Source organism: Fringilla coelebs, assembly GCF_963513975.1.
Source record: "Fringilla coelebs genome assembly, chromosome: Z".
Taxonomy (NCBI): Eukaryota; Metazoa; Chordata; class Aves; order Passeriformes; family Fringillidae; genus Fringilla; species Fringilla coelebs.
In genome coordinates this window covers 37,164,742-37,192,734 of record NC_140031.1, presented here as the reverse complement: position 1 = coordinate 37,192,734, position 27,993 = coordinate 37,164,742, and the positions used below count along the sequence as shown (strand labels likewise).

At 38.4% G+C, this 27,993-nt stretch overlaps 1 protein-coding gene across 1 annotated transcript; it reads left to right on the top strand.

Moving 5' to 3' along the window:
• The first annotated feature begins 27 nt into the window (after positions 1-27).
• KIF27 (kinesin family member 27) lies at positions 28-27,993 on the top strand. The gene is made up of 17 exons (XM_084224746.1): positions 28-346; positions 2,300-2,500; positions 4,637-5,565; positions 12,019-12,162; positions 15,169-15,375; positions 15,929-16,104; positions 16,491-16,624; positions 17,853-18,008; positions 19,017-19,222; positions 20,102-20,299; positions 20,647-20,760; positions 21,758-21,934; positions 22,542-22,754; positions 23,770-23,976; positions 26,363-26,561; positions 26,999-27,163; positions 27,752-27,993. Exons 1-16 carry the CDS (start codon positions 49-51, stop codon positions 27,142-27,144), a joined length of 3,705 nt encoding a protein of 1,234 aa, XP_084080872.1. The 5' UTR covers positions 28-48; the 3' UTR covers positions 27,145-27,163; positions 27,752-27,993.

Below are 27,993 nucleotides of genomic sequence, written 5' to 3'. Positions count from 1 at the left end.
TCTTGACTGTGTGAATACTGAGTGGGAAGCACAGTGGTGGAGTCTGGCATGGAGGAGATCCCAGTTAAAGTTGCAGTCCGAGTCAGACCTCTGCTTTCCAAAGAAATACTTCATAACCACCAAGCATGTGTCAGATTAGTCCCAAATGCTAAACAAGTTATCATTGGAAAGGACCATGCCTTCACTTTTGATTTTGTATTTGGCAAAAACTCAACCCAAGAAGAAGTTTATGCTGTTTGTATTAAGCCTCTTCTAGTGTCTCTGACTGAAGGATACAACGCTACAGTGTTTGCATATGGACAGACTGGTTCGGGAAAGACTTACACCATCGGTGGTCACCGCATTGGTAGGCTATAGAAAGGTTTTTGGGTTTTGGAGTTTTTTTAATTGGTAGAGGGGGCATTTTTGCAAGTTAAATTATTACATAGCAGATAATGCTGCATAATTTTAAGGACGAAGGAAAAAACCTGTAGTAAAAAAACCCCAAAATTTCCGAAGTTTATGTAATAATTCACATTCTAAAAACTTCTCCATAAATTAGACTATACCAAAAATATCTAAGAAAAACCCAATTTGTTAAGTATTCTTTCACATTCCACATTTTAACATGCTACTTATATTAGAAATTTTACCTTGAAAATGTCTTCATTAGGCACTTAATTGTTTACTTGCTCATTCTGTGTTGGATTTGTTTGCTTTTTGGGAACTTTTGAGAGAAATTTCTGTGACATCAGAGAAATTTATTATTTAATTCTTCCAAATGGATATAAATAGAATATTGTAAATATCTTGGTAGAGTCTTCCTTTTGTTTAGAATCATAGGATCACAGAACCGTGTAGGTTGGAAAATACCCCTAAGATCTTAAAGTTAAAGTTAAGATCTTAAACCATTAACCCTGCATTTCCAGATCCACAACTAGGCCCAGTCCATTGCTTGACCACCAGTGAAGAAATTTTTCCTAATATCCAATAAACCTCCCAGGTGCAGCCTGAGGTCATTTCTTCTTGTCCTGTCACTTTTTACCTGGGAGAGGAGACTGACCCCCCTCCTCCCGGTTACACCCTCCTGTCAGGTGGTAGTAGAGAGCACAGCCTATCCTGAGTCTGCTTTTCTCCAGCTCAGACAACCCCAACTCTCTCAGCGGCTCCTCCAGACCCTACCTCAGTTCTGTTGCCCTTCTCTGGACACACTCCAGCCCCTCAATGTCCTTCTTACAGTGGTGGGCCCAGAACTGAGTACAGCACTGGAGGTGTGAGCTCACCAGTGCCCAGCACAGGGGGGCAATCACTGCCCTGGTCCTGCTGGCCTCACAACTGCTGGTACTGGTCAGGATGCCATTGGCCTTCTTGGCCACCTGGGCACACACTGGCCCATGATCAGCTGCTGTCAACCAGCACCCACAGGTCCCTTCTGGCTGAGCATCTTTCCAGCCACTCTGCCCCCACCCAACCTGTAGTGCTTAAGGGATTGTTGTGACTCAAGGGCAGGACCCCACACTTAGCTTTGTTGAACCTCGTAACTCTGGCCTCTTCTGCTTATTGTAACTTCACTTCTGTTCCCTTCACTAGTAGTTAGTAAATGTTCCTATAAGTACCATTGCTAGCTAAATTGTTTTGGTAGTGGATGTCACAGTCTCAGGCTGATCATAGCTCTGCAATTACACCCTTTTAGTTTAATGAATATATTTACTAAATTAATAGTTAGATGTGAGCAACCCATTAGTTTTTTGATAAAAGATATTCTTGGTATTGTCTCCTAGGCAAACAGCTTCCATAGTCTTGGATAAAGAATACAGATTATTAATGGAAACATTGTCCTATGCTGAATATTTTAAAAAAAAGTAGAATTTGGCACCAGTGTTCCATGTCTATGAAAAAATAGGAAATTACTGTTAATGTTGGTCATAAATCTTGTCTGACTATGTTACTGATGATTTTGCTTTATATAAGTAGAATTTATAGTTTCTCAAACCCTTGAGATATCATTGCTAACCATATTGAGTAGGGATAAAGAAGAAATCTGTACTCTGAGACGTACAGTTTTAAAGCAGAATTCATATTTTTCATAACTTCCATAACTATAAAATTATGTCATTTAGAACTTAAATTTGAGTCCTAGTACTGGATGCAAACAACACACAAAAAAAAATTTACAAAAATCCTTGTGAACAATGAGCTCTTCAGATTCTTCAATGTGTTGCATACTGAATAGCGCAGGATTTTCTCTCAAATTTCAGTCTTTGTAATTTATATGACAGAATGACTGCAGTTCTCTGTGACATTTGTGCTTATATTTTAGCATCGGTTGCAGTGGATGAAAGGGGCATAATCCCACGGGCTATTCAGGAATTATTTCATCATATTTCTGAACATAGTAATATTGACTTCCGTGTGAAGGTATCCTATATAGAGGTTTACAAGGAAGAACTTCGAGATTTGTTGGATTTGGAGACCTCCGTGAAAGATCTACATATTCGAGAGGATGAAAAGGGAAATACAGGTAGGATTCCAGCTCTCAAATTTGGTGTTTTGTGCTTCAGTTTGTGTCCAAATTACTCTTGCTTTCCCTTGAAAGTGCTTATTCACTACTAATAAATAAAACGAAAAAAAATTAAAGTTTCTGAATATAAGTTCAGTTTAGCTGTTTGGGGTTTAAATGCCTGTCAGCAATATAGATGTTCTATTATTTGGATGGGAGTGGCAACAAATGGTAAAGTAAATAACACAATTATTGTTTCTGCAAGTTCTGTCTAGAAAATACTGTGTGATTATTCACTTGAATAAATATTTTAAGATTAAACCATTGCTTCTTCCTTCAAAATTACAATTGTTAAGTCAATTATATTGTAAATATCTGCTCCCCTTTTACAATGAAATGAGTAGAAGAGACCACTTCATTAAGAGGAGGGGAAGTAGATATTTTTAGAGGTTTTGAGATTAATACTTGCAATGTAGGTATTCTGTGAACCCCATGAAAATGCTAGAAGAATACACATCAGAGGTATTTTATTCTGAAAGTACCTAATCTCTTTTAGGTTTGGATTTTTTAAATTTATATTCTAATTGTTTAGTCTTATTAAACTGTTATATTAAGCTGTCATGGGTTTTTTGTCTGTATCTGGGAGAAAGCACTAGTTCAACACAAATCTTGCAGACAATATCATTGCTTCTAAAGGATCCCACAATATATTTTAAATCATTTATTTTCTTCAGTACAGTTAGAGTCAGCTTCTTGTGCTAGGACATTTTGCATTTCTCATTAAAAGAAAAATATGATGAAAAAGATGATTAGTAAGAGTACTTGGTAGAAGTACACTTACACTTTATTAGATTACTAACAGATACCTGTCCCAAAGGCCCAGCTATCTGCACTATTCAGAATAGAAATTATTTTCTTTGTGCAGGCTTGGAATAATTTTTACTAACAGTTCTTTTTACTATTAGTAATTTTACTAATAGTAAAATTACTAATAGTAAATTAGTAATTTTACTAATAGTAAAATTACATTAATTAGTACTTTTTACTAATAGTAATTTTTACTTTATAATTCTTAGTCTTTTTTTTTAACTGACAGAATATCTTTTGAGCTGATTTTGCTCATATTTTTTCTAGGTAGCACCACTCTGTAAATTGTAAAGGTAATGTGCAGTGTGCAATGTGTAAATGAGTAGTGTCCTTTGTCTAAGATACTGTTTCAAATGTTATGGCACAATAGAACCCTACATTCAATATCTGCAGGTTTCAGAATGTCTTGTATCTCATGCTTTTCACATATTGTCTTGGTTTGGAAAGACAGTTGCCTGCTAAAGAAAGCAGGAGCTTCCCCTGACATGGAGAATGCAAACCCTTCCCACCCCTCCAAATTGCTACGAATTTTAAATTAAGGGGCTCTCAGGCAAAAAATATGGGAGCAGGAAACAACAGTTCTTTAATAGGGAAGGGGAAGAAAAAGGATACAATAAAACGATGCAGTACACTACAACAACACTGACAGAGTCAGAACACAACCTGACACCCTGTTGGTCAGGGTGTTGGTAGCAGTCCACTTGGAAAAGGGGCTGCAGTCCTCCTGGAGTGTCAGGTGTGGTTCTGTTGGAGCAGGGGAGTCCTGTAGAAAAAGGGTGTATTCTTCCTCCGCAGATCTGTGGAAGAAGAAGCAGCTGCTGTTCCTCTGGAGAATCCAGTGGGAAGCTGTGCTGGTGTTTCAGAACCTCCAGATTATACCTGGGCAGCAATGCTTGGCTCCTCCCTCTGGATGGAGCATATAATGGGATGTTATAGTTCTTATCAGCCGTGCAGTGACATTCAATAGCCTGTTATCAGCAGATGTCCCCTGCCGAGGGAGGAGTGATTGTGATCACTCAGGGAGATAAGGAGAAATTGCCCGCTTGACACCAGACAACTGCCATACCCATGGTAATAGAATACATCTTGCCTTGCAATCTGGAACAATTGTTATCTTCTATTTCTATAGCTGTGTGCTATGATCTCATAGGTAGGTCATAGCCATAGCAGGCTGGTATGTTTCTCTGATACATTATTATAGTTATTGCTGTAAACTGTTGCTGAAGAATTATCATTGTAAACTATTGCTATTTAGAATTTATTAAATTATTCTTACTTTGGTGTTTGAAGTGATTGTCGGTGCTAAGGAATTCCAAGTAGAATGTGCAGATGAAGTGATAAGCCTGCTGGAAAGTGGCAATGCAGCTCGTCACACAAGCACAACACAGATGAATGAGCATTCTAGTCGATCTCATGCCATTTTTACCATCAGTATTCATCAGAAGCAGTCTGCAGAGTATCACAATGCTGCACAGGATTCGATCGCTTCAAAGTTTCATTTTGTGGATTTGGCAGGATCAGAGAGGGTAGCAAAGACTGGAAATACTGGTGAACGCTTCAAAGAATCAGTTCAGATCAATAGTGGTCTCTTGGCCTTGGGAAATGTCATCAGTGCCCTTGGAGATCCAAAAAGGAAAAATGTACATATTCCATACAGGGATGCTAAAATCACTCGTATTCTGAAAGACTCGCTTGGAGGAAATGCCAAGACTGTTATGATAACATGTATAAGTCCATCCTCACTGGACTTTGATGAATCTTTAAATTCCCTCAAATATGCCAACAGAGCAAAAAACATTAGAAATAAGCCAGTAGTAAATTACAACCCAGAAAAAGACCGAATTGATGAAATGGAACTTGAAATCAGATTGCTTCGGGAGGCTTTGCAGAGCCAGCAGGCCAGTAATCAGCATTTACATGATTTAAATGAAGAAAAAGCCCGTATCAGTTCACTTGAGGAGCAGCTCTCTCGCCTTCAGGTCCAATATTTCAGTTACAGAAATTGTGTAGATGAAGCCTTACCTTTTCTGATTGATTTGAATGATGATGTTAGCTTAAGAAGAAGTCAGCGGGACAGGTTGCAGAGCTGGATCACTATGGTACAGAAAGTAAGGAAGGAAGCTCTCACCATCCAGGAGACTGACACACGGACTGAGACCAGCCCAGTACCACATCACATTACAATTCTTCAGCTGAAGAGGGAACTAAAGAAATGCCAGGTATTTAATTATAAGCTGTTTATTTAAATGACTAAGTAAAAAAGTAATCTGACAAAATTTGAACTATATTTTGAAAGATGGATAAAATTTTCACCTGCACTTAATTTGACAAATTTAATTTACAGCTTTGTAGGATTTCATTTGGCTAAAGTCTGGGACACAGGTGTTCTGTAATGGATGTTTGAATACACGATCAGTAACAACAGAGATAAGTGAAGTGATGTTATATTTTCTCTAGTCAGTTTCAAGATGATTTGTGAGGCTGAGCTGTTTTATCTGTTAGATATTTGGTTTTAGCTATGCTAGTATGCTAGGTCTGGCTGAGATGAAGTTAGTTTTCCGTCCGTATAGCATCCCTGAGGGTGCTGTGTTTTAGATTTGTGACCAATACAGTGGTAATAAGACAGTAATGTTTTTGCTCTTGCTGAACAGTGTTTTGTACAGTGACAGGCCTTCTGTCTAAATAGATTGGAAGATAGATAAATAGATTGGAAGATGCATGAATAGTTGGAGACATAAACATGAAGCAAAGCAGATGAAATGAACTAATCAGAGAGATTTCATACCATATAACATGATGCTCAGCAATAAAAAGGGAGAGGAGGAGGTTTAGGGAGACTTAGCTGTATTTTGCCCAGAACTGGCTGAGCACTAGTCAGCCTTGGGAGGTGGTGGGCAATAGCTTTTGCATCCTCTCTTTTGTTTTATTTTCTTTGTCTTGCACTTCATCATCACTTACTGATCAGTTTCTATCTTGACTCACGTATTTTCTTGCTTTCACTTTCCTTTTGCTCTTCCTCTGTCCTCCCAGGAGATAGGGGTAGGGGGAAGTTAAGAGATGGCTCTGTGTGCTTAGCTACCTCCTGGGGTAACCCACAACAGTCTATTTTGGAGCCCAACCTGTGGCTCAAGGCTTTCAAGATAATAACAGATTCAATTATAGTGTGCTAGAGTAAACTTGTTAATACCTGTTTATGACTGTTGCAGGTCATGAAGCTGCATATTTGCTTTGGGTTCTAATTTGTATGTGTTCTTAAGTATTTAGATGCTTGATTCCTTTCTAGCTGTACAACAGCGTCCAAGAATCATTAATGGTTTTGTTTGCTCTTTATCACTTTGTTTTCCTTTGCTTGGGAGAGCTATGACAAAACCACTGGCCATCAGCCTAATCTGGTTCTTATGTAGTGGCTTCTGAGTTCCTTCATACTGATGTGTTGTGATCCCAACTTTGATTATTGTTCATAAGGTTAAACAGCTGTTTGGGGTTGCCACATGGTTTGAGCATGCCAGGGACATGCTCTAAGGTAGTTGATCCCTGGGGTGTTGGTACATGTGGGAGGAGTTGGACAGGAGTGCAGGGCCATTGCTGCCTCTGACAGCTTGTGATTTCATATCTGAACAGGCTCATTAACCCGTCAAACTAATACATTATTTGAAGGAGCGAAGGTAAAACACAGTTCTAAAGCTGTGTTGGATGCGCCCCATGCCTATAAAGTCAGTGTCCAGTGCCTTAGAAATGCAAGAGGGTCTGGTCTAAAAGCCCACAAATAGGCTTGTGGTGGTCTGAGACTGAGAAGGTGTCTTGGTCTGAGGCCACAGACACTAAACCAGAGACTGAACCCTCAACTGTAATAGCTGATCTTGTAGTAAAGAAACAGTGGAAGCAGAGATCAAGTTAATAAGAGAATAGGCAGGTCATGCTCAGAGGAGAGAGGAAGAATCAGAACAGGCAGCCTGTTCCACAGCAGGATAGGAAAGGAAAGAGACAGAAATCATGAGAGGCAGAAGCTACCTGCTCCCTGTCCATGGCCTACCTTCCAGATAATGTGTAAAGATTTTGCTTGACAAGATGAGCTAATTGCAGCCTGGTTGCTCCAGAGCTGGAACAGTAGGGCTAACAGTCTGGAACCAAAAGGTAGGAGAACACAGTTGCTGGGATTTTTTGCTAGGGATTGTAAGACTGACAGAGGGATTGGAAGAGGGTCAGCCACCTCCAGGTTCCAGAGGTGACTCCTACTGAGCATGAAGACAAACTACTCTCCTAATGAAGATGTTGTCATCCAGTGAGGCATGTGGACTACACAGAGCACTATACTTAATGTTTGAGGGAATTAGAGGTGGTGGAGGTGATCTTCAGTGACATGGACAATAATCAGGCTTTGAAAGATCCAAACAATGTACAGTACACACAATCTGAGTGGCTGAAGTCTATACAGAGCACACAGACATCATATGACAGCAACCTAGTAAGGCTGAATTAGGCTGACTCTGTGGCACCAACTTGGTATAGAACAGTTTGCCAGCCCTAGAGATTTACTGAAAATCTCTATTCCCTCTCCTTGATATGGGCCTGCATCTCAGCTGTGGAAAGATTGTTACACAAGGTCCAGCAACTCAGAAGATAATGTGGATAATCTCTTTACCCACTTGCTTGGGTAGGCCAACATATTGGCTACCATGGCCAGGAATTCCTCTGCTTAAGGGAAAGGGAACCATGGGCCCATGACAAATCCCACCCTACAGTTCTATCTGCATGACTGTGAAAAGGATATGAGAAGTGGGGCTGTGCACCTGTTTTGGTCCTGGAACTCTGCACATAAAGCAGCCTGTACATAAAGGGGGAAGAGGCAGTGGTTTAAAAGGGTCTTCCAGGAAGATTACTGTTTTGGTTGCTGTCAGCCAATTCCTGAGATGCAGTAGACCCCTTCCTTTTTCTGATACTGATTCAGTGGACTTACAGCTCTGTGGGTTTGAACCCCATGCCTCTACCTATGTGTTACAATCTGCTCTAATCACAAAGGAGCAAAGAGAAGTCTCTGTGAATAAAACAGAAAGAAATCTTTAACCAAACAGAGGTTTGATTAGTCCCTAAAATGAGATTAAAACCAAACAAGGTTTTATGTTGATACCAAAAAATTGATATATTTTATTTAACAATAAAAGAGACAAAGAGAAAGAAAGAAAGAAAGAAAGAGAGAAAGAGAGAAAGAGAGAAAGAAAGAGAGAAAGAAAGAAAGAGAGAAAGAGAGAAAGAGAGAAAGAGAGAAAGAAAGAAAGAGAGAAAGAAAGAGTGAAAGAGAGAGAGAAAGAGAAAGAAAGAAAAAGAAAGAAAGAAAGAAAGAAAGAAAGAAAGAAAGAAAGAAAGAAAGAAAGAAAGAAAGAAAGAAAGAAAGAAAGAACGAACAAGGAAGGAAAGGACGGACAGGGAGAATTACAGAAACAGATTAAGTAGAAACATACCACCCCTCCATGGGTCTTAATGACGTCTCATAGATCCCCTCTGTCTGGTCTTCTTGGTGGGGAGAGTCCCCTGCCAAAACCATAGTATCCAATGGATTAGTATACATTTGGGCCAGGTGGCCAGGTGCCTGCCCTGAGGGGGGCCATGTTTGACACTGTCCCTTGAAATACTTTGGGTCAGTTGCATCATTTTGTATCATGAGCAGTCCTCTGGCACCGGGTCTCGCAAACCCTTCAGGGAGCCTTTGATGAACCCTGATGCCCCCTTAGCTCCCACTCATGTGAATGTCCCATAGACTTGACTTTCCTGGGGTGGGAGGCCCCACAGCTGAGCTAGTCTGCACAACGGAGGGTGGGTGTTCACTGCCTCTGACCAGAGGTTTTCACATGCACATGAAACCCTCCTCCCCCACCCTTTGATGTGGGGGAGGATCTTCTGCAAACCTGGCAACAGATAAGCCTGGGACCATGGCCTCCACCCTGAACCCACTGGGCTTGGCTCTTCTGTGAATGCTCTCCCAACTTTATCCATTACTTCCCAGGCCTGAGGTGCTTTAACCAATTCCTTTTTTTTTTTTCACTTTTCTACTCTCGAATAGCTTCAATCAGTTTAACTCACGGAGTTTCAATCAGGAGGCACATTCACTCTGGGTTTTGGTGGTGTTGCTTCATTGTACAGTTTTCCGATAACAGGCAAAATACCGTAATGACAATGTTTAAGCCATGTTTTACATTCCTGACTAGTACAATTCTGATAAAACACCAGTGTTTTAGGTCTTGCTGCAGAGTGCTTGCATAGCATCAAAGGACTGACTCTCTCTGTGACACCAGTGAATAGATAGGCCAGTATGCCCAGGGACCAGGCAGATGACCCAAGTCAACCAAAGAGATATTTCACATCATATGACATACTCAGAAACTGAAAGGAGGAGGAGGGGGATTTAGCTGTCTTTTTGCACAGGAGCTAATAGACATCAGTCTGCCCTCTGGGGGAGGCAGAGTGTGATTTGCTTTGCATTAATTAACTATCTTTGCATTACTTGTGTTATTTTCTCTGTTCTTTCACTTCACCTTCACTTACTGTACAATTTCTGTCTGGGCCCACAAGTTTTCTTTCTTTAACTCTGCCTTGGGACTGGGGACTTTGAAGTGAGGGAGCGTACTTAGGTAAGTTAGTTATCCTCTTAGTTAGGGAGAAGAAGAAGAGAAAGAGAGAGAGAAAGAAAGAGAACTTTCCTTTCTCTTGGAAGTGGGTACTTAGTTGCATACCCTCAGCAGTTGTCTTGTGAACCCAGAAATTGTTTTGAATCCTGGGAAGATAATTACTCTGTCAGAAGCATTAGAGATATAATTACAATCCAGGTATTTTCAAAGATATCAGTGAATTTACAGATAACCCAGGGACTAAGTTTGCAACTTTTGTCTAATATTATCTAATACTATGTATATAATATTCTAGTCTGTGTAATATTACAAAGTTACAGTCTCATCTCTTATCTCTGAGCAATTTCCTAAATTGTATTTCTTCAGCTATGGTCTCACAAAACCTCCTTTTCCATTACCATGCCTTTAGCTAACAGAGTTTCTCAACAATTTGCAGATTTGCCTAATCACTTTCTAACATTTGCTTTTGTGTTAAACATCAACTTTTGCTTTTTGGTGACATCATACTTCTTTGTGGTTTTCCAAGTTAGGTGAAAATTTCAAAATATCTGGGAGTCTTAGCATGCAGATATCCCATGAGGATATCGCTAGTGCCGATTAGCTGTTTCTCTCACAGCAGGTAACAGTCCTAGAGATGACCTCTAGGGAGAAGAGCTCTCAGCCTTCTGAGAACATGTCTCCTAACAGAACTGACACATCATCAAATAAATAATTCTTTTTGGAAACATCCCCATATACATTTAGGAAGTACTTATATTGGATGTGTTGAGTTAAAATGTTGACTGTAAACATCAAAAGAAAAGAAATGCAGGTTATTGTTCAGTGAAAATAATCTCAAATCAAAATTATTTTATTACTTAAAACAACTGTATACCAGGTGGATTCTGAGTGAAGTTCTGAGGCCAGATGAACACCTCAGAGAAACTAATTTGAGTTTTGTCATGTGTGGAAGGAGGCAGTGATCCAATAAGTTAGAATTTTGTCACATCAACCTATTTTTAAGTTTGCAACCAAACTGATAAAGCTATAGATTGTTATCAGGCAATTGCATAAACAAATTTTGTATTTTCTTTGTTCTCAAGCAGTCTAAATCATAGCTTTTTTTCTCCTTCTTGATTTTTTTTCTGTGGCTTGTTTTAAACCTCTGTTTCCCTGTTTCAAAACAGTGTAAAAACTGAGCATAAACTTAGCTTAAACTCCCTTCCCCGGGGAGTATGTCATCCACAGCCAGGAAGAGATGGTTAGAGAAAGGCTAAAATAAATGAGACACTACTGACTCCCGAGCAGGGTTTGAATATGGACAGGTTTAATAACTACTAGAGGACCGCTTCTTGTCTGTACATGCAGATTTCTTTGCTAGCAGCTATTGTTGCTTGGATACTGCTGTCTTACATGATATTAAAATACCAGATTGGCTGTAGCTAGCACCCAAACTCATTCATATGTCCACCACCAGGACTCTTGGAGAAACAAATAGGAAGAGCAGGAATGCAAAGGGTTGTGGGTTGATGTAATGTTTCAATACTTTATCTTTGGCTTCTGCAGGCTTTCTAGAAGACTAACAACATTTGGAAGTCTCCATCAATCAGTATAAGTTCATTCACAAAAACATATGAACAAGCATTCTTGTGTTTTCTTTAATCTTTAAACTGTTATCCAAGTTGCAGATTGAGGACAGCTGTTCTTATTGTTTTCATTAGAGAACAATTATTAACATTATTAATCACAAAATGCTGTGATCTTGTATCTATATGTAACAGCATGCTAAAGAGAATAATTGAATTGAATATATGCTTCAATAAATTAGGTTTGGTTGTGAGTACATTATCTCCTTGGGAAGAATGAAGCTTGTCAGAACAAAATCAATAGATGGAACAGAAGTGAAGAAATAGCTGCTAGAAACTGCAGATAACCACTTAGACAATTTGCTATACTTACTTCAAGACTTTGCAGTTCTGGTCATGTCTTTTAACAACAAATGAGGTTTTATTTTGTTGTAGGAATAATAATGTTCCTTTCACCCAGCTGAACTTTTCTTTTATTATCTAGCAGGTACTAGTTATGGATGAAGAACTATTTAGCCAGAAGAATCATGAAATGCAGGTACTGCAGAATCAGATAAAGACATTACTACAAGAAAAGAGAGAACAACAGGAATTTTTAAAGGAGGCTCAAGAAACACAAAGATTACAGGTATTTTTCCACTGGTACACATTTATCTGCATTGAACCTTCCTTCTATCTTGTGAATATATTCAACAGGTCCCTCAGAATTTTTTTTTACTTATTACCAGTCAATACTGGGGACATTTTTTTTTAATTAGAGCTGTTTCACAGAATGAGTTGGGTTCTTCTAGTGGGTGTATCACCATAATATGATTCCTGGAGACTGTATATGAGCCTAGCTGTGCCAAAGGCTCCTGCATAACTAGAAGTGAGCCATTCATGCTCTCCACGCTTCCTGAAGCATAACACACAGCCCTCTCCCCAGATTTATATCATTGTTAAGGAGATTGTTTCAGGACAATTAATAGATTAGGATTTGAAAGACTTTGAAAGATGCTTTAGAATTGAAAGAAGACTATATGGATACTATAGAATAATTTAATTGAAAAGTTGTATACAAACTTATTTTGTTATAGCTTTATTAAGAATTATTGTCCCCTTTTGACTTTATAAGACAGAATTCCATCCTGACTTTCTAATCATTTACCATTAGAGAAAACTGAGTGACACGGTGGAAAGTGAGGTAGTGACAAAAAGGCTGCTTGGCTCTTTCCTTCTGTAGATCTTGAATTTGCTAATGAAAGTACTGTGGCTAATATGTTCATGACTTTTAAAAGTTGAGAAGACTGCACCTAAAATAGTTAATATTCTGCTGGTGTTGCCAGACGTGCGGATTACAGATAATTTATATGAATTTTTAAAAGAGAAAAGCATAAACGTGGATAGCTAGTGCTCTTCTCCTTATTATACTTTTTCTCCTTTTTCCTTTTCCTTTCTGATGGCTTGGGGAGAGTCAGTGCATTAAAGGTAAGTAAACTAGTCATGATCTTTTTCTTCCTTCTGTCACTTTCTTTTCTGTCACTTCTGGCTAGACGTTTTTTAGCCTGAGCGCCATAGTGTCAAGTTATACTGTGATAACTCCTTATATTGGAGGATACAAGGTAGTTGTCACAGTGTTGATAGAAGGTTCTTTCGGTATCAGGGGCAGAGAGCTTTCAGGCACCATTTTGGCATTTAGTTGACTAAACTGACACTTCTGTTTAAAAACTTAAAATGTAAAGCAAGTGCTTCGGTCAAATATTTTACATTCTATTCACAGGCATATGTAATTTAATGGTACATGATAGAATAAGGACTTCTAGAATAGCAGGTATGAGGTAGGAGCTAATAAATGTTTATACACATATGTATTTATGCAATGGGTATTACACTGTGGAGTTGTATGTGCAATTGTATCAGGGACAAATAGCTTCAAGGTAGATCAGTTGGCTGTTACTTCTTCCAAAATGGTAACAGATATGATATTCATACATATATTCTATTTTCTATGACATAGGAATAATTTGTATTGTATTCCAGCACAATGTCAACTCGTAAAGCATTATTTGTATTTGGAAGGAACTTTCTATCTAAGACAACAACATTAAGAATGAATAAAAATGTGTTACTCAAAGTAGAAGAATGCAGAATGTATCATGAGCTATATTTCTTCCCTGTTGTTGCTAGGCCAGATTTTAACCACATTCAAAAAGAACCAAAAATTATAGAGTGAGTTGAATAAGGGATATAATCTTTGCCTTATGGATGAATCAGTTTAGATAAGTACTTTTGAACAATGTATGGAGAATGCTGTAGGAGAATCAGATAAGGTCTCCAATTTAGCATTATCAACAAACCTGAGGCTGGGTGGAAGAAAAAGCAGCAAGTGAACCTGGGATCATATACATGTTTAGTTTATTAATACAAGTAATCTTTGAAGTGGAATTGTACCAAGTGGAAGAGGAAGCCCATATACATATTTAATTAATAAGACCCAGAGTGTAAGTTTAATTTAAAAATATTTGTTTAATTAAATATTTGTTAAAATATTTAATTCTCATTTTATTTCTCCATAAACACACATACAAAGCAAGCATGAGCTCCTAATGATGTCATCCACTTCTCACTAGATGCCTGGATAGGCTAACGCAACTAAACCGGGTGTGCTGAGAGAGAGAGATTTCAGGTCAGAGTCACAATTTAATAGAAAGGTTAAAATAAATGTAGTGATACACATGAAAACTGGCTTAGACCCACAAAGTTCAATTACACCCTGCCATCCTTTTGGCCAAGGTAGTGGTTGCAGTGCTATCAAGTGGTGATTGCAGTCTTGTTGAAGTGATGGCTGCAGTCAAAAGTGGTGGTCCTGTGGAAGTTCTGGGCCTCATCTGGATCTGTCCAGGCATGATGGGGGTTCCAAGTCTCCAGTTATGTATGGTCAGGTTCAAGGGAGAGTATTCACCACCTCTCCCAGGGTGGTCAGTTGCACAATGGGAATGATTTAATCCTGAAAGTCATAGGATATTTTTGGGAATCATTGGTGGTCTAAGTTGTTACAGCTGTCCATTATGGTGGTGCTGTTGAGCCATTATGGGCCATTGGCAGAGATGACCCCTTTAGGATCAGTGGTATTTAATATCAGTGGTATATAATATCAGTGCTGGTATTTCCCCAGAAGGAGTTAGCACTGCAGAGTCATATGTGAAGAAAAAGAAACACTACCCTTCTTACAGGGTTTGGCTCTTCCCCCTTATCTCATTTAATACCCATCTTGTAACCTGAGGTGTCAGCTGGGCATCTACTGGACATCTACTGCAAACGACCCATCACTAACAGTTTGTCAGAAATGGTGTAGAATAGTCAATTTGGTTATGCCCCACACTGGCACTCTCTCTGTAACCCAGGACACCCAGGTAGGTCTTTCTGAACAAAAGTGTGTCTAAACTTTATTGGATTGGGGAGTGGGAGGCAGGGAGGGGATTCTGAGACTGATATGTCATAGAATTCTCAGTTTGTTGCAGAATTTGCCTGTGCCCTGCATAATAATTGGGGGTCATTGGTGATTTACAAGACTCATGACCTTTGTGAGGAGCTAGAAGTTGAGAATATGGTACAGAGCTCAGTTTTGCTTTTGCTTTATTTTTTCTCCCATGAGATTGAGAAAATGGTGGAACAGCACATAGTCATTGATCAGCTAAAATTGAAATTAGAGAAGTTTACAGATGTGAAAGCTTTAGATTTCCCAAGTGCTTATGAAGATGGGCCAGCTGTCATGGCATTTGCTAGGAGGCGCTATGGTGTCCCAGTCACAAAAAACCTGCTACGCCCCCTTCACCTGCCTTCAGAGACAGAGATCCAAAAGGTAAGGTCTACCCAGATCTTCTCCCTTCTACTTTGTAATTATTATAGGCCAATCATTAGACATGACGTGATAACATATGATGTCTTTCTTAGATACTGCTGCTTTCTCAAATACTGCTGGTTTTCCCACTAGTTTTGTAGCGGGAAAAACTAGTTTTGTAACATTTGTTTATGCCACAATTATCCAAAATATTTAGGCTCAAAGTTTCCACCTACAAGTGCCATGGCTGTCATGTTTTCACTCCCCAGCTGGTTTTCTAGGGGCTTTGAGGGTGCAAGTATGAAACATTATAAAAAATGAATGATTATTCTTACCAATATGTTGAGTACATGGGATAATGAATTGCTACCAGTGCCCTCTTTCACGTTTGGAATGACTCCTCTAGGCTCTTGCAAAACATTTTGTTACAAAGGTATTCAGAGTTATTATAGAAAACCTGTGTAATTTTGCTTACAAGCTCAGGTGGTGAAATATTTTTTAAAATATGAGTAATGAATTGCTAAATTATTGCAAGTATTTTTACCCATCACTATTTCTGTGTGCTTTTTGACAGGGATATACCAGCCCCCCCATCATGTCTCTGGCCCAGATAATGGCAGAATTCCATATTCGCAGGCAGATTATACTGAGCAAGTTAGAAGATCAAGATAAAGTCCTTCACTGCCACCTCTCTGATCAGAGTGATGAAGAGGAAGACAATACAGGCAGAGAAGAGAAAACCTCATATAAGTAATTTTTTGTTGTTCTTTAACTTTGGTTACAGAAAAATGTATATGAAAGGCCATATTAGTACCTAATCCTTCCATGATATGAGATCATCTGTAATAATACTTACAGTAAAACTGTGGGACCAACCGGGCATACTGCAAAATAAATTTAATATATGTAGGTTTAGCAAAGGTTGCATAATCCTTGCTTGTGGGTCAGGGTCTACATTGAAGACTGGGGGATTGGGTGATGGTGTGTGTGGGAGTGGTGTGGATGAGGAAGAAGGTAAAAATGCTTTTGTAAGTTTGAGCTTCTTCTCTGTTAAGATCATCTAGTTTGCATGATGCTTAAAGAAAAAAAAAATCCCAATGTATTTGCAGAGTAGCATGTTTATTGTTCTTTCATAGGTGTTCCATAAACCGAACATGGACACAAAATCATAAATCTCTTTGCTTCCTTCCTGATGTAACTGACATGAAATGCCGAGTAGATGAGGCTGGTTTGTCCAATAAATCTGCGCTACAAACTGACACAACTACAGGTATAATGGGAGTCATTAGAGCAAATCTTATTACAGTATCAGAATATGCTGATTTATTGAAATTATGGATATTGATCTAGTACCAATATCCAACTGTGACAGACAAACTCTCTAACAGTTTGAAGTTAGAAAGTGTATGTTTATTGCGAGCTGGGCTATGTTTGTGTGGGATGGCTCCCAAATACGCACCACAATTTACAGGTGATTACAGAGTCCTTTTATCTATACAAGTATTGAATACCCAAAATACAAATGCATATTCATAACTTTGGCACATCCCATTCCCCACTTCATATGGTAATTAGTTCAAAAGCCATTAAGCATGCATAGTTTGTTCCTTGAAATGGGTCAGTGGTCCCGTTCATTGGGAGGGGTCCCAAAATGAGGAAGTAAATGAAGTCTTCCTCGTTCTGACCTTCCTACCTTCTCAATGCAAATATGACAAATGAACCCTTGGTAGAACTCCCATTCCCCATCTTCAATTGGTCTCAGAACAGAGGAGGCCTACAATTGTCTTATGTTCCTAAGAGCTATTTATCAGTTTCTATATTCTTCATTATAAACGCAGCTAACCAAACATTGTGTTGACAAGCAATTATTAGTTATCTACTAACTCTTAACTTCAGCAAGGCCTACCCATTTATTTTGATTAACTCTAATAAAGCTTATCTCTAACTAAAACTTCAGCTCGTCTAAAATCCCTAAATTCCTTAAAGTTTATGTCTCAATGCAATAATGTCTTCGGCACATATAATTAGTGTTCCCAGCAAAATATGTGCATTTGTTACAAATGTTATTTTGGTTATAATTCAGTGTAGGTTTTCCTACATACTATTTATGTTTTTCTTTCCTATTCTGAAACTGATGTTAGTAACCTCTAAGTAATACCTACTAGCCGGAAACCAGTTCACTTATCAAAAAGCTAGTGACATATAAATCTTTAGCACTGCTTCAATGAAAGACTATCGATGCTATTATCTTACCAGAAATACTGAAGTGGTTTTTGGAATATTTTTCAGACTTAGGATCTTGAAATGCAAGTGTGTACCATCCTTTTTTTTCCTGCTTAGACACATGGCAGGGAAGAATACCCTGCTTTCTTCTCTCCTTTTGATTCTTGTACTTCATATAGAAGAACTGCACACAGTCAATATTGCAGAGCACTACCTTTTGAATACAGCATCTATTCCTGATTTTATAACTCTGTTTTGGTTTGTTTTTTTTTAAGGTGAAGAGATTGACAGCCTCCAGAAAATCCATGTTTTTAACATGCAGAAGTTAAAGAATTCAGAGTTGAGACTTGCTAAGGCTGAGCAAAAAGTAAGAGAACTTGCACTTAGTATCAAAAGGAAAGAGGAACTTATTAAAGAGTTAGTAAGAACAGGTAAGTGGCTACTGTAGGAATACTGGATACTGTAGGGAATCAAGATGTTCTGAAACAAAGGAAAAGGCACTGAAAACCTAAAGTCCTGTATGTCTAAGTTTTTACATAATTATCTTAGACAAGAATACTTGTAACAACCTAGAAATCCATAGATTTTGCTAACTACTTGCTGTGATCACACTGAAAATTTTGATTACAGCCTACTCTACTATGAAGATTGTTTTTTAAATATTTTTTGTGCTTTGTGTTTTTGCTTTTATTCAACAGTAGTGTAATTTGTAATGTATGGTCAGTGCTATCTCTTTGTAGATGTGTATTTGTGACATAATATTTGGGATTGGAAAAAAGATACATCATTGTATCTTCTATATTCTATAACAGTAGAGAAATGGGAGTCAGAAGTGGGTGCAGGAAAAAAAATCAGTGTCCCTGGTAGCATACATCCCTTACACAACTGTCATGATAGAGAAACTAGCCTTGTGATGACAGTAAGGATCTCTTTCTTCAACCCCTTCAATCATACTCTTCTCTTTTGTTCATCTTCTCTTGAGGTAGTCTGAGAAAGATTCTGTGCCATCCCAGATTGCCTGAATGGGACAAATCACAGAGTAGAAACACAATCGAAGATCATATACTAATTATTAAGCTGAAAGTTGAGTAATAAATAGATGGCACATTCTTCTGGGAAAAGAAAACAAACAAAATTATGAAATACAGAATAGCCATTTTGTCAAAATCTACAGTAGGCAGAAGAATTTTACTCTGGCACTCAGATGGCACTTGATTTGGTGGCATGAGGTGACTCATGAAATGTTCCGATTTAGCACTCTCTTTATGTCCATTTCAGAGTTAGAAGGGAACTGCAGGTTCCTTTAGTGTTGGAAAATGTATCAGAAATTACTGACATAGCCAGAACAAAGTAAGTAATATTTCAACTCCAGAAATGAGTATTACATTTCAACTGATTATCATGTTGGTTTTAAACTATTTGTATATGCTGTCTTTAAGGTAAGGATGCTCAATCTGTAAGCAGGCAGTATTCTTTGAAGATAAGTAAACTGGAGCAAGAAATTGACCAGGCCAAAAGAGAACTGGCTGAAATACAAAAGCAGCTTCAGGAGCTGGACAGTAAAGAGCTGAGAGATATTCCTGAAAAAGTCATGTTACAGAAAGAGTGCCAGAAGAAGATGGAGGCAGCTAAGTTGAAAGTGCAGGTATTTCTGATCTGGTTATTATGATTTGCAAATCTCTGTCTCACTGTCTGAACCTCAACACTCTGTTTGTAAAATTCTTACCTGTTTTACATGCTGGAAGCTGGTTGGATTGCAGTAGCTAGTGGGAAACTTAATACTATTATTCTCAAAATCCTGGTTAACATCTATTTGGTTAGATACATAAAATACCTTCTTGGTATGTAAGAGGCTAAGAAAGTATTGGGAGATATAAGATTTCCATACATCATTGTATCTAGTCCAAAAGAGGAATTTATCCAAGAGAGTGTATTACAAATTTATTACTTGCTAGAAATAAAACTGATGTAGTTTTACGGAAATACTATATAAATTGTAGGTCTAAGCAAATACCTGTGATGCCTTGCAAGATCAGGCCCACACAGGCATATTTTTTTGACACTGACCTTCTATTTTTAAGTTCTGCTATATCTAAGTTAGTATTCTCTATAGGAACAGCTTAGGTGCTCTGTGCCTCTCAACCGTAGAATGACAGGTCAGAAAAGTTCTATAAAGAAAGAGAGAGTTTGCTTATTGACTTGAACGTAGGACCAGCATTCTGACCACCAGCATTCTGGCACCAGCATTCTGACACCATTGTGTTTCCGCAAATTTTCCAGAACTGTGGTGTCTGCTAGATTTCAGTACTTTTGCTGTACTGCCAAGCATGAACCGTACCTTTTCATGTTTATTTCTGCCTGTGCCAACTTCACCAGATAGCTCAGAACTGCAGCAATTACAAGTAATTGTTTGGGCAGAAGTTAGTAAATCTTGGTGACCCTAACAATTCAGTGAATGAAGCTGAGTCATATTTTAGTTACAAGTTTTCCTGCTCTTAAGCTGAAATTTGACATGAACATTCAGACCTTGCAGAAGAAGCAGCAAGACACCAAGAATTTGGCTTCATTATCTAACCAAAGTGAGAGAGAAGCAAGAGAACTTGAGCAGAAAGTAGCTCAGATGAAGCATGAGCAATCCCAGATGCAGAAGAGACTGTGTGAGGAGAGGGAAAAGAAGAAGCAACTGGAAGCAGAGCTTCAGCAGGACCAGCAACAAATGAAAGTAGGATTCTTCCTGTTTCCCTATGACAAAGATTAGGATGAATATTTTTTGCCCCTGCTTCCCCAGTAAACTACACTACCAGGCTTTCCCTTATTTTCAATAATGCCTTAATGAATTTCTTGATAAATGCATCAAAGAAATTGTCTACAAACATTTTACATTAATCTCCATATTGCCTTTCTCTTTCAGCTTTTTTTTTTTTCATTTTATTACCTGGTGTGTAGTTCTGAATAGCAATTTTATAAATTTAGAGTCAGTATGTCAGCTTATATCTTGGGGGGGACTCTCACATGAAATGTATTTGACTGACTGATGTAGGAAGAATGGTGTTTTTTGTTTTTTCAAAGGAACTTCAACTTAAGATGGAGCAACAACAGAAGATCCTTAAAATTAGGGAGAAAGAATTTGCTGCTTTTAAAAGGAAGAAAAATAATTCAGTGGGAGCTCCACAGAAACTAGAGGTAGTTAATCTATTCCAAATATATGTGACCCCAGAAATAAAAAAAATCTTTCTTCATCTCTATTTTTGTAAACTATTTGTATGAAGAGTATTCCATCCTAGTTGTTCTTTTTTTTTTCCATAGCAAAAATTGGAAGTAGAGCCTAACAGCTCTTGTACTGTACTCTTTCTGAATGAAAGAAAGGAGGGCCTTTAGTGTCTTCTTTTTTTTTCCCCCTATAATTTGTCAAAAATACTGATTCAGAAACCTGTGAATTCAGCAGATTTGGTTATCCAGTAGGTTTGAGGGTGACCTTGATGTGCTGTGTTTTAATTGTTCTGTGGGTTGTTCAGGTGTTTTATTTTGTTTTGGCTTCTACTCCGAGATAAATTACAGTGGTTTCAGGGTTTGGTTGTTAATAACAGGGTTAGAAAAGTATGTATCCTGTGGAGCAGTGCCACCTACATTATTTCAGATATGGACACTGAAATATGAATTACCCTAAGTCTTTAAAGGTGAAAAGAAATTTAAAAAGTTAAATAAAGGAAACTTTTTAGCCTTAACAGGAATATATCCTCTGATAAACTGTGGCTTCAGAATAAATTTATAATGGACCATGCTTGCAGGTCCAACGAAGAGCTGGTTTTGGGCCATTAAAATGCAATAAGGATAGGCTAGCTGAATTTTTGTGGTACCATCTAGACCTAGTTGCTGTGCTTGGGTAGATGACATCTATGTTAGTAGTTTTAAAAAAGATATTTTTTAGAAAAGATACTGCATCTGATACAATTTTGTTTATATGAGATGTAGCAATGTAACATTGCTGAGGCCCCTTTTCAGTCAGTCCAGTTTCTGTATTATTCTGAGTAAGGATTCTGTGGCAGAATTAACACTGACATTAGAAGTTAATGTCTTCTACAGTTTTATCAGTGATTCTGAAGAAAGGTAAAACACATTCATAACATTCTGAGTGAAAATATCCTGGTTAATGCTCTCTGGATCTCTCTTGAAACTTTAGAAATTAGAAGAGCAGAAGAAGTGGCTGGATGAAGAAATGGAAAGAATTCTTCAACAGCACCAGCAGTTAGCAGAACTAGAAGAAGATTTAAAGAAAAGAGAAGCCATTGTAGCAAAAAAAGAAGCATTGTTGCAAGAGAAAAGCTACCTGGAAATCAAGAAACTGAGATCTAGTGAGGTGATTAAAGAAAAAGCCACAAAACTCGCCACAGTCATAAGGCTAACTGAAAGACTGGTGGTGAGGGAGGGCAGATAAGATAGCAGAAGAGGCTCAAGGGACAGTATAGACTCCTCCACAGTCTGTACCACTGTGATGCAGATATTATGTAACTTGACCAATTGTCATTTAAATTGTAATTAACACAATAATTTCAATTCACTTTTCTCTCCAAAATTGCAACAATGAAACAAAAACCAGAATCAAAGAATTCTGAACTGTGGAATTGTTATTACAGAATATTAAATGATATGATATTTATGATTTATTATTTATGAATATGACTATCTAGAGAACACAGCAGGGAAATGTCTTGCAATATTTACTTTCCGGTAAAAAGAGTGAATACAAAGTATCATTGTTACATATAATGACTAGTGCCTTTAATTTTTATTATGTAGAAAGCTGCATCTGTCATTAATGCTATCTGTCCGCTCAAAGTAAATGAGGTCCCATTACAAGAAACAAGCAATTATTTCAATTCAGAATGTGGCAGTGTTACTTACTTTTTTTCTACCAAAAAGGAATATCTCATTTTTATATCTGTGATTGCTGTGGTTTTTTTTAGGCTTTGAACAAAGATAGTATGAAATTGTCTACGCGGTTAAGTATGCTGGATCAGGAGCTGTGTGATAAAAGTATGCAGCTTCAGGGCAGCACTGCTGACAAGTCAGACATTCTGGAAAAAATTCAGTCTCTCCAAATGGAAAGGGATCAGCTGCTCAGAAGGAGAAATAGTATGGATGAGAAACTGAAAGATGGTAAAGTGTTGTCAACTGAAGTAAGTAAGCACCTCTCGGATAAATACAGGTTTTAGGTATTGTTTGATAAAAAAGAATTCCAGTCAGAACTTAAATGTCTCCAAATACCAGGTAAGCTAGAAATAAGGAACAGAAGTTGGATACTTTTGTAAATAGCAATTTTAGAGTACTGCTATGATAGCACCAATTATGTACTGGGGAATGAAGTTTTAAGATCAGAGAAACATAAGTCAGATTGTGTCTTGCCAAACTCTATTGGTCTAAGAGTCATATAATGAGAAATAAGGGAACCAGAAGTTAATCAGTTTATCACAGGGAGGCATTTTAATGGCAGGATACAGAACAAGGGAGGTATTCACATAGATGCCCCTTGATTTTCTTCATAGAATCTTGTGACAAAAGCAAACTTTACCTGAAGGACTACATAGTCCTACAGTGAAAATAAGTCATATTATCTGGATGGCCCTTTACTTGGATTTGATCAGTATTGTTATGTTGAAGATAAAATAAATTCATATAAAATGCACAGATTACTTTTAGGTCTTGAGAAGCAATATGAGACTATGGCTGAGGTGATAATTTTCCAGAAAGACTCCTACTTGCCTCACTCATCAAAGTCTGCAGTGCTTCAGGCCAGGCATTTCTGCATTTCTGCCACTTTCTGCCATACACACGTCATGGTCACCAAACTCCTTACTAACTGATTGATTAATTCATTAATCCAACAGAAAACTAGTACATTAAAAAAAAGAATGGCATAAGTCAAACTGTGGTGAGGATGAGGGAAGAATAAAAAGAGAAACATGACTTACAGTATTGTGATGAGCCATTTGATCAACCTCTGCATTGTGGCAGGAAAAAACAAATGTTCTAGATTTGCACTCTACCTCTTGTTTTCCCCTCCACTGTCTGTGCTACAACTAGTTCATCTTACCATAAAGTTTACGTTCACTCTTGAAAATGAAGTTAAAGATGTCTTGAAAGATTGATTCTGAGCTTTTTGTTTGTAAAGATGTCGCTCGTGTTTCTCTGCAGGAAGAACATATTCTTTTCCAGCTAGAAGAAGGAATTGAAGCCCTTGTAGCTGCAATTGATTACAAGAATGAAAGTATTCATAATCGCCAGCACTTACTTTGGTCATCTTCTCAGAATCTTTCACAGAGCAAGCATAATGTAATAGGGAAACTAGTTTCCCTGTCTGCTGCTGATCTCAGAGCTATCATCATCAGTTATTTCAACAAGGTTTGTTTTGGCTAATGAATACTATTTTATCCCACTTTCTATTACTATTCTAGATATTAAGATGGTGGCAGGAAATAAAAATAAATTTAAGAAGCTTAAGCTTTTGGTTAATATATCTTCAGGCTACATAGATCTGCTATTGTTTTTAATTTTTATGTTAACTAACTTAAATAGGATACTTGTGGGTTAACTTTCTATATCTTGTTTTGATAGATTAGCTAGAAACATGCTACAAATCTGGAAATTACCTTGCCCTTTTCCAGTGCTCTGTGTTGCTAATTTAAGGAGAAACAATGTGTTTAAGTGGTGGTGTTGTATTCAAATTCTTCCGGACTGCAGAATTTCAGAAAGCTTCATAAAGCTCAGGCTGCTATTCCTATTGTGTTTTCCCTAAATCTGGTTGTGTTGGTTTAACACAGCCTGGCTTTTAGAGGGGGCAGAGGAAGCCACAGAAGCAGCTTCTGAGAGAGGAAGCTGCTCGAAGCTTCTGCTGTGTTCAGCAGAGCCAATCTCTGAAGGCTCTGACAATGGACATGTTGCTGGCCCAATTAGAGAAGCTGGTAATGCCTCTGTGATGACATATTTAAGGGAAAAAAAAGTGCCCATTAGTTCTTTTCAGAGAGCTGGAGGGCACCAGGGTGGCCATGTGGCTGCCGTGGCTGTGTGACCACTGCCACCTCAGCCTGGCCAGTGGTGAGCTGTGCCTGCCTGGCCCCTTCTAACCCACCGTGCCACCGACAGAAAGGCAGGGGCGGTGGTGGCAGCAGCTTCTCTTTCCCGGCACCACCACACAGCCCCGTGGCTGCAGACATCTGACAGGATCTGCAGGGAGCTGTGCCTGCCTGGCCGCCTTTAGCCGGCCGTGCTGCGGGCAGAAGGGCAGGGACAGCGGTGGTGGCATCTCCGTGCTGGCGCCCCGCATCAGGAGAGGCGCTGAATGGGGCCAGCACCGTGGTGGCTGGCATTGCCCTTGTGGCCAACAGTGAGGGGCATGGCGAGCATTTCCCCAGTACACAGAGCCCAGATGAGATCAGCCTTTTAGCACTGCAAAATCCTATAAGAACTTTTCAATGGATAGAACTTGAGAACAAACAGACCTGCAGACGACAATTTTCTTCTGAGTCAGAAAAAAAGTGAAGACACATGAGGAGAACAACATGGTGACACTAAAGTCAGTGAAAACCTCTTCCAGGAAGAGGAGGTGCTCCAGACATCAGAGCTGAGATTCTTCTATAAGCCGTGGTGAAGACTAATACAACAAACTTTCCCCATAATTCCATGAAGTGCATAGGGGGATGCAGAGATCCACTCACAGCCCATGAGAAAAGGTGCTCATGCTGGAATAAGTAGATGCTGAAAAGCTGTAATTTAGTTGGAAACTTGAACAGAGAGAGAAGGTAGAGAAAGAGAGCCCTTGCTTTCAAACTAGAACAGCTTATCCTTAAAAGACTACACTACACCCCGTGAACTAAAATGACCCACACTGCAGTTTTGGAAAGATGGTAGGGACAGCAGGTCGGGTGGGACTGCTGCTCATGAAAATTAGAACCACACTAGAAAAGTTCGCAGAGAATTTTCTCCAGTGGGAAGGACCCCACAGCACAGTAAAAGAAAATTCTCTCCCTAAGTGAACTGAAGAAAGACTTCAAGTGAAAAAACTGAGCAAAACTCTCACACCCTGTCTCCCTGTGCTGTCAGTGGAAAGGAAAGGGGGGCTGGAGGGGGAGAAAAAGAGTGTTTTAAAACTTATTTTAGTTCTCATTATCCTCTTTTAATTCTGCTAATAAATTTTTCATTATGCCATTTAAATTTGAGCCTATTTTGCCCTTAGAGTGTTTCTTCCTGGTCCTTATCTCAACTCATGAACACTTTAGTTTTTCTTTCCCCCTCCACTGCTCAACTATAGCAGGGGAAAATGAGTGGATCGTTTTTCGTGAGTGCCCAGCTTTTAGCCAGAATCAAACCATGACGCCAGTATAAGCTGATACTTTGCAGTGCAGCTACATGCTTAGAAATCACACTGACATCTGGAAACATAAATAAATGCATTTATTTATGTCATTATGACATGGTGTCTTTGTGACCCTGGGTGAACTTTTGGTAATTTTGTAAAAAAGTTGTCTGTGGGATGCAAGTTGGAAGTCTTGAAAGCAATGTTCTTTCAGTTTAAATTTTGCATAGGGTATTAAAAAAATCCACTAGTCCATGTGATCAAAATGTATGCATTTTAGTTTTGAAGAGAGTCAACCTGTAACAGTGGCATGTCTATAAGCTTAATTACTTGTAGAGATCCAGTGCTTTTGTATGTTTTAATCTATTAGACTGTAGGGTGAAAGATTTTCTTAAAACTGCTTGATAAATCAAAATAAATGTGTTTCTTTCTAAGATTGTTGGCCTGCGTGAGTCTGAACGAAAATTACAAGTGCAGATTGAAGAACAGGAAATGAAGTCCATACACCAGAAAAACATGATGCGTGAATTAGAATCTGCACTTGAACACATCAAGTTGCAGTGTGACAGGCAGCTGACTCACCAGCGCCAAGAACATGAGAAAAAAATACAGTTTATATTGAATAATTTCAAAGGTATTTTCTTCTTGGGCGGGGATTATACACCAAGTACTTTCTTTGGTCATTAACAGGTAAATACTGAAAAAACAAATAAGGTTGAGAGATATATTTTGGCTGTCACTAATTCTGTCGCTGTGTAAGATCTCAAGGAACAGACACATGGTGTCCGTATGAATGCAAAACAGAATACTTTTTTTTAAACAGTACTGGGATTGTTCTATTTTCATATTGAATTTACTGATATCGAAAAGTCGTTAAGATACCAGTTCTGTTGATCTTGATCTTCTAAATACTATTACAACTAAAATGTGGGATTGGCACAGCCTTTTTGATCTTATGTTAGTTAAAACATGCACATTGCAAGCAAAATGCCATAAAGATACTCTGTCTAGTTGGGCATCTTGATTTTTGACACAGATACTTGGTTCTTAAACTGATTTTATTTCTCCTAGAACGAAACACTGAAGGCATTGCAGAAACCCTGAAAGAGTATGAAGTAAAAATTCAGCAACTGGAAAAAGATTTATTTTTCTATAAGAAAACCAGCAGAGAACTGAAGAAGAAATTGAAGGGGTTTCTTGGAGAGTCATCTGAATAATTATTGTCATCCAGTAAATGTAAGCATATTATCTGATAATGTTTATGCAATTGTCAGTAGACCAGTTGAAGAGTGGTGAACACACAAAACTATGTCAGATAGCTGTAAAACATCATATTTTTACTGTAATAACTGTTCTTCAGGAATATATTCTACCTCTACCCCCGTTTCAAGTGAGAGACATTTGTTTATAGCTGTAGCTGTAGCAGTGGTGTGCCAATGGTTTAAATTCTTGTTCTGTTTTCTCTGGGTTTTAACAATTTCAGCATCTACAGTCTCAAACTGTTATGGTTAAGGCAAAGGAATTTTAATCTCTGAAAGTATCTGAATCTATTGCTGCTAACAGCTTTGTTATATGCCATGCATTTGATTTCTTAAAGTTTCTGGGAGATTATGAATGAAATGTGCCACACTTGCAGTTGCTAACTTATTTTTGGGACTTACTTACTAAAGCTGAAACAGCATTTACACACTTGAAGGGGAAAAAGAAGTGGTCTCTATTGTGACTCTGTGCTTTGACATAAAAAACCCCAACCAACTGAATAAATCAAACACAACAACCAACCATTAGTAGAAGTTTTTAATTGTTTCATGTCCTTCTTGCCAGAATCCGATGTACAGCAGAGCTATTCATGTGGAGGAGAAAAGAAGGTTCAGTTTCATCACTGTTTCTGTTGTCTCATACGTCTCAATGCCAGCACAATACCTCACACACCCAATAAAGCCTTCTTGGCCTGTTGGTGTTTCTTTTTAAGGCTCAGCAAGGCTGGTCCTTCCTCCCAATGGATGCTTCTGTTTCTTTCCACTCAGTGCCATGCCTTCCTACAGAGAGATGCTGATCACACACTT

Bases quoted from the DNA above. Each gene is read 5' to 3' on its own strand.
- KIF27 (XM_084224746.1), top strand. From the start codon at position 49: ATGGAGGAGATCCCAGTTAAAGTTGCAGTCCGAGTCAGACCTCTGCTT. The intron at 20,300-20,646 runs GTAGGATTCTTC...GTTTTTTCAAAG, and splicing joins AGGACCAGCAACAAATGAAA to GAACTTCAACTTAAGATGGA. The intron at 21,935-22,541 runs GTGATTAAAGAA...GGTTTTTTTTAG, and splicing joins AGAAACTGAGATCTAGTGAG to GCTTTGAACAAAGATAGTAT.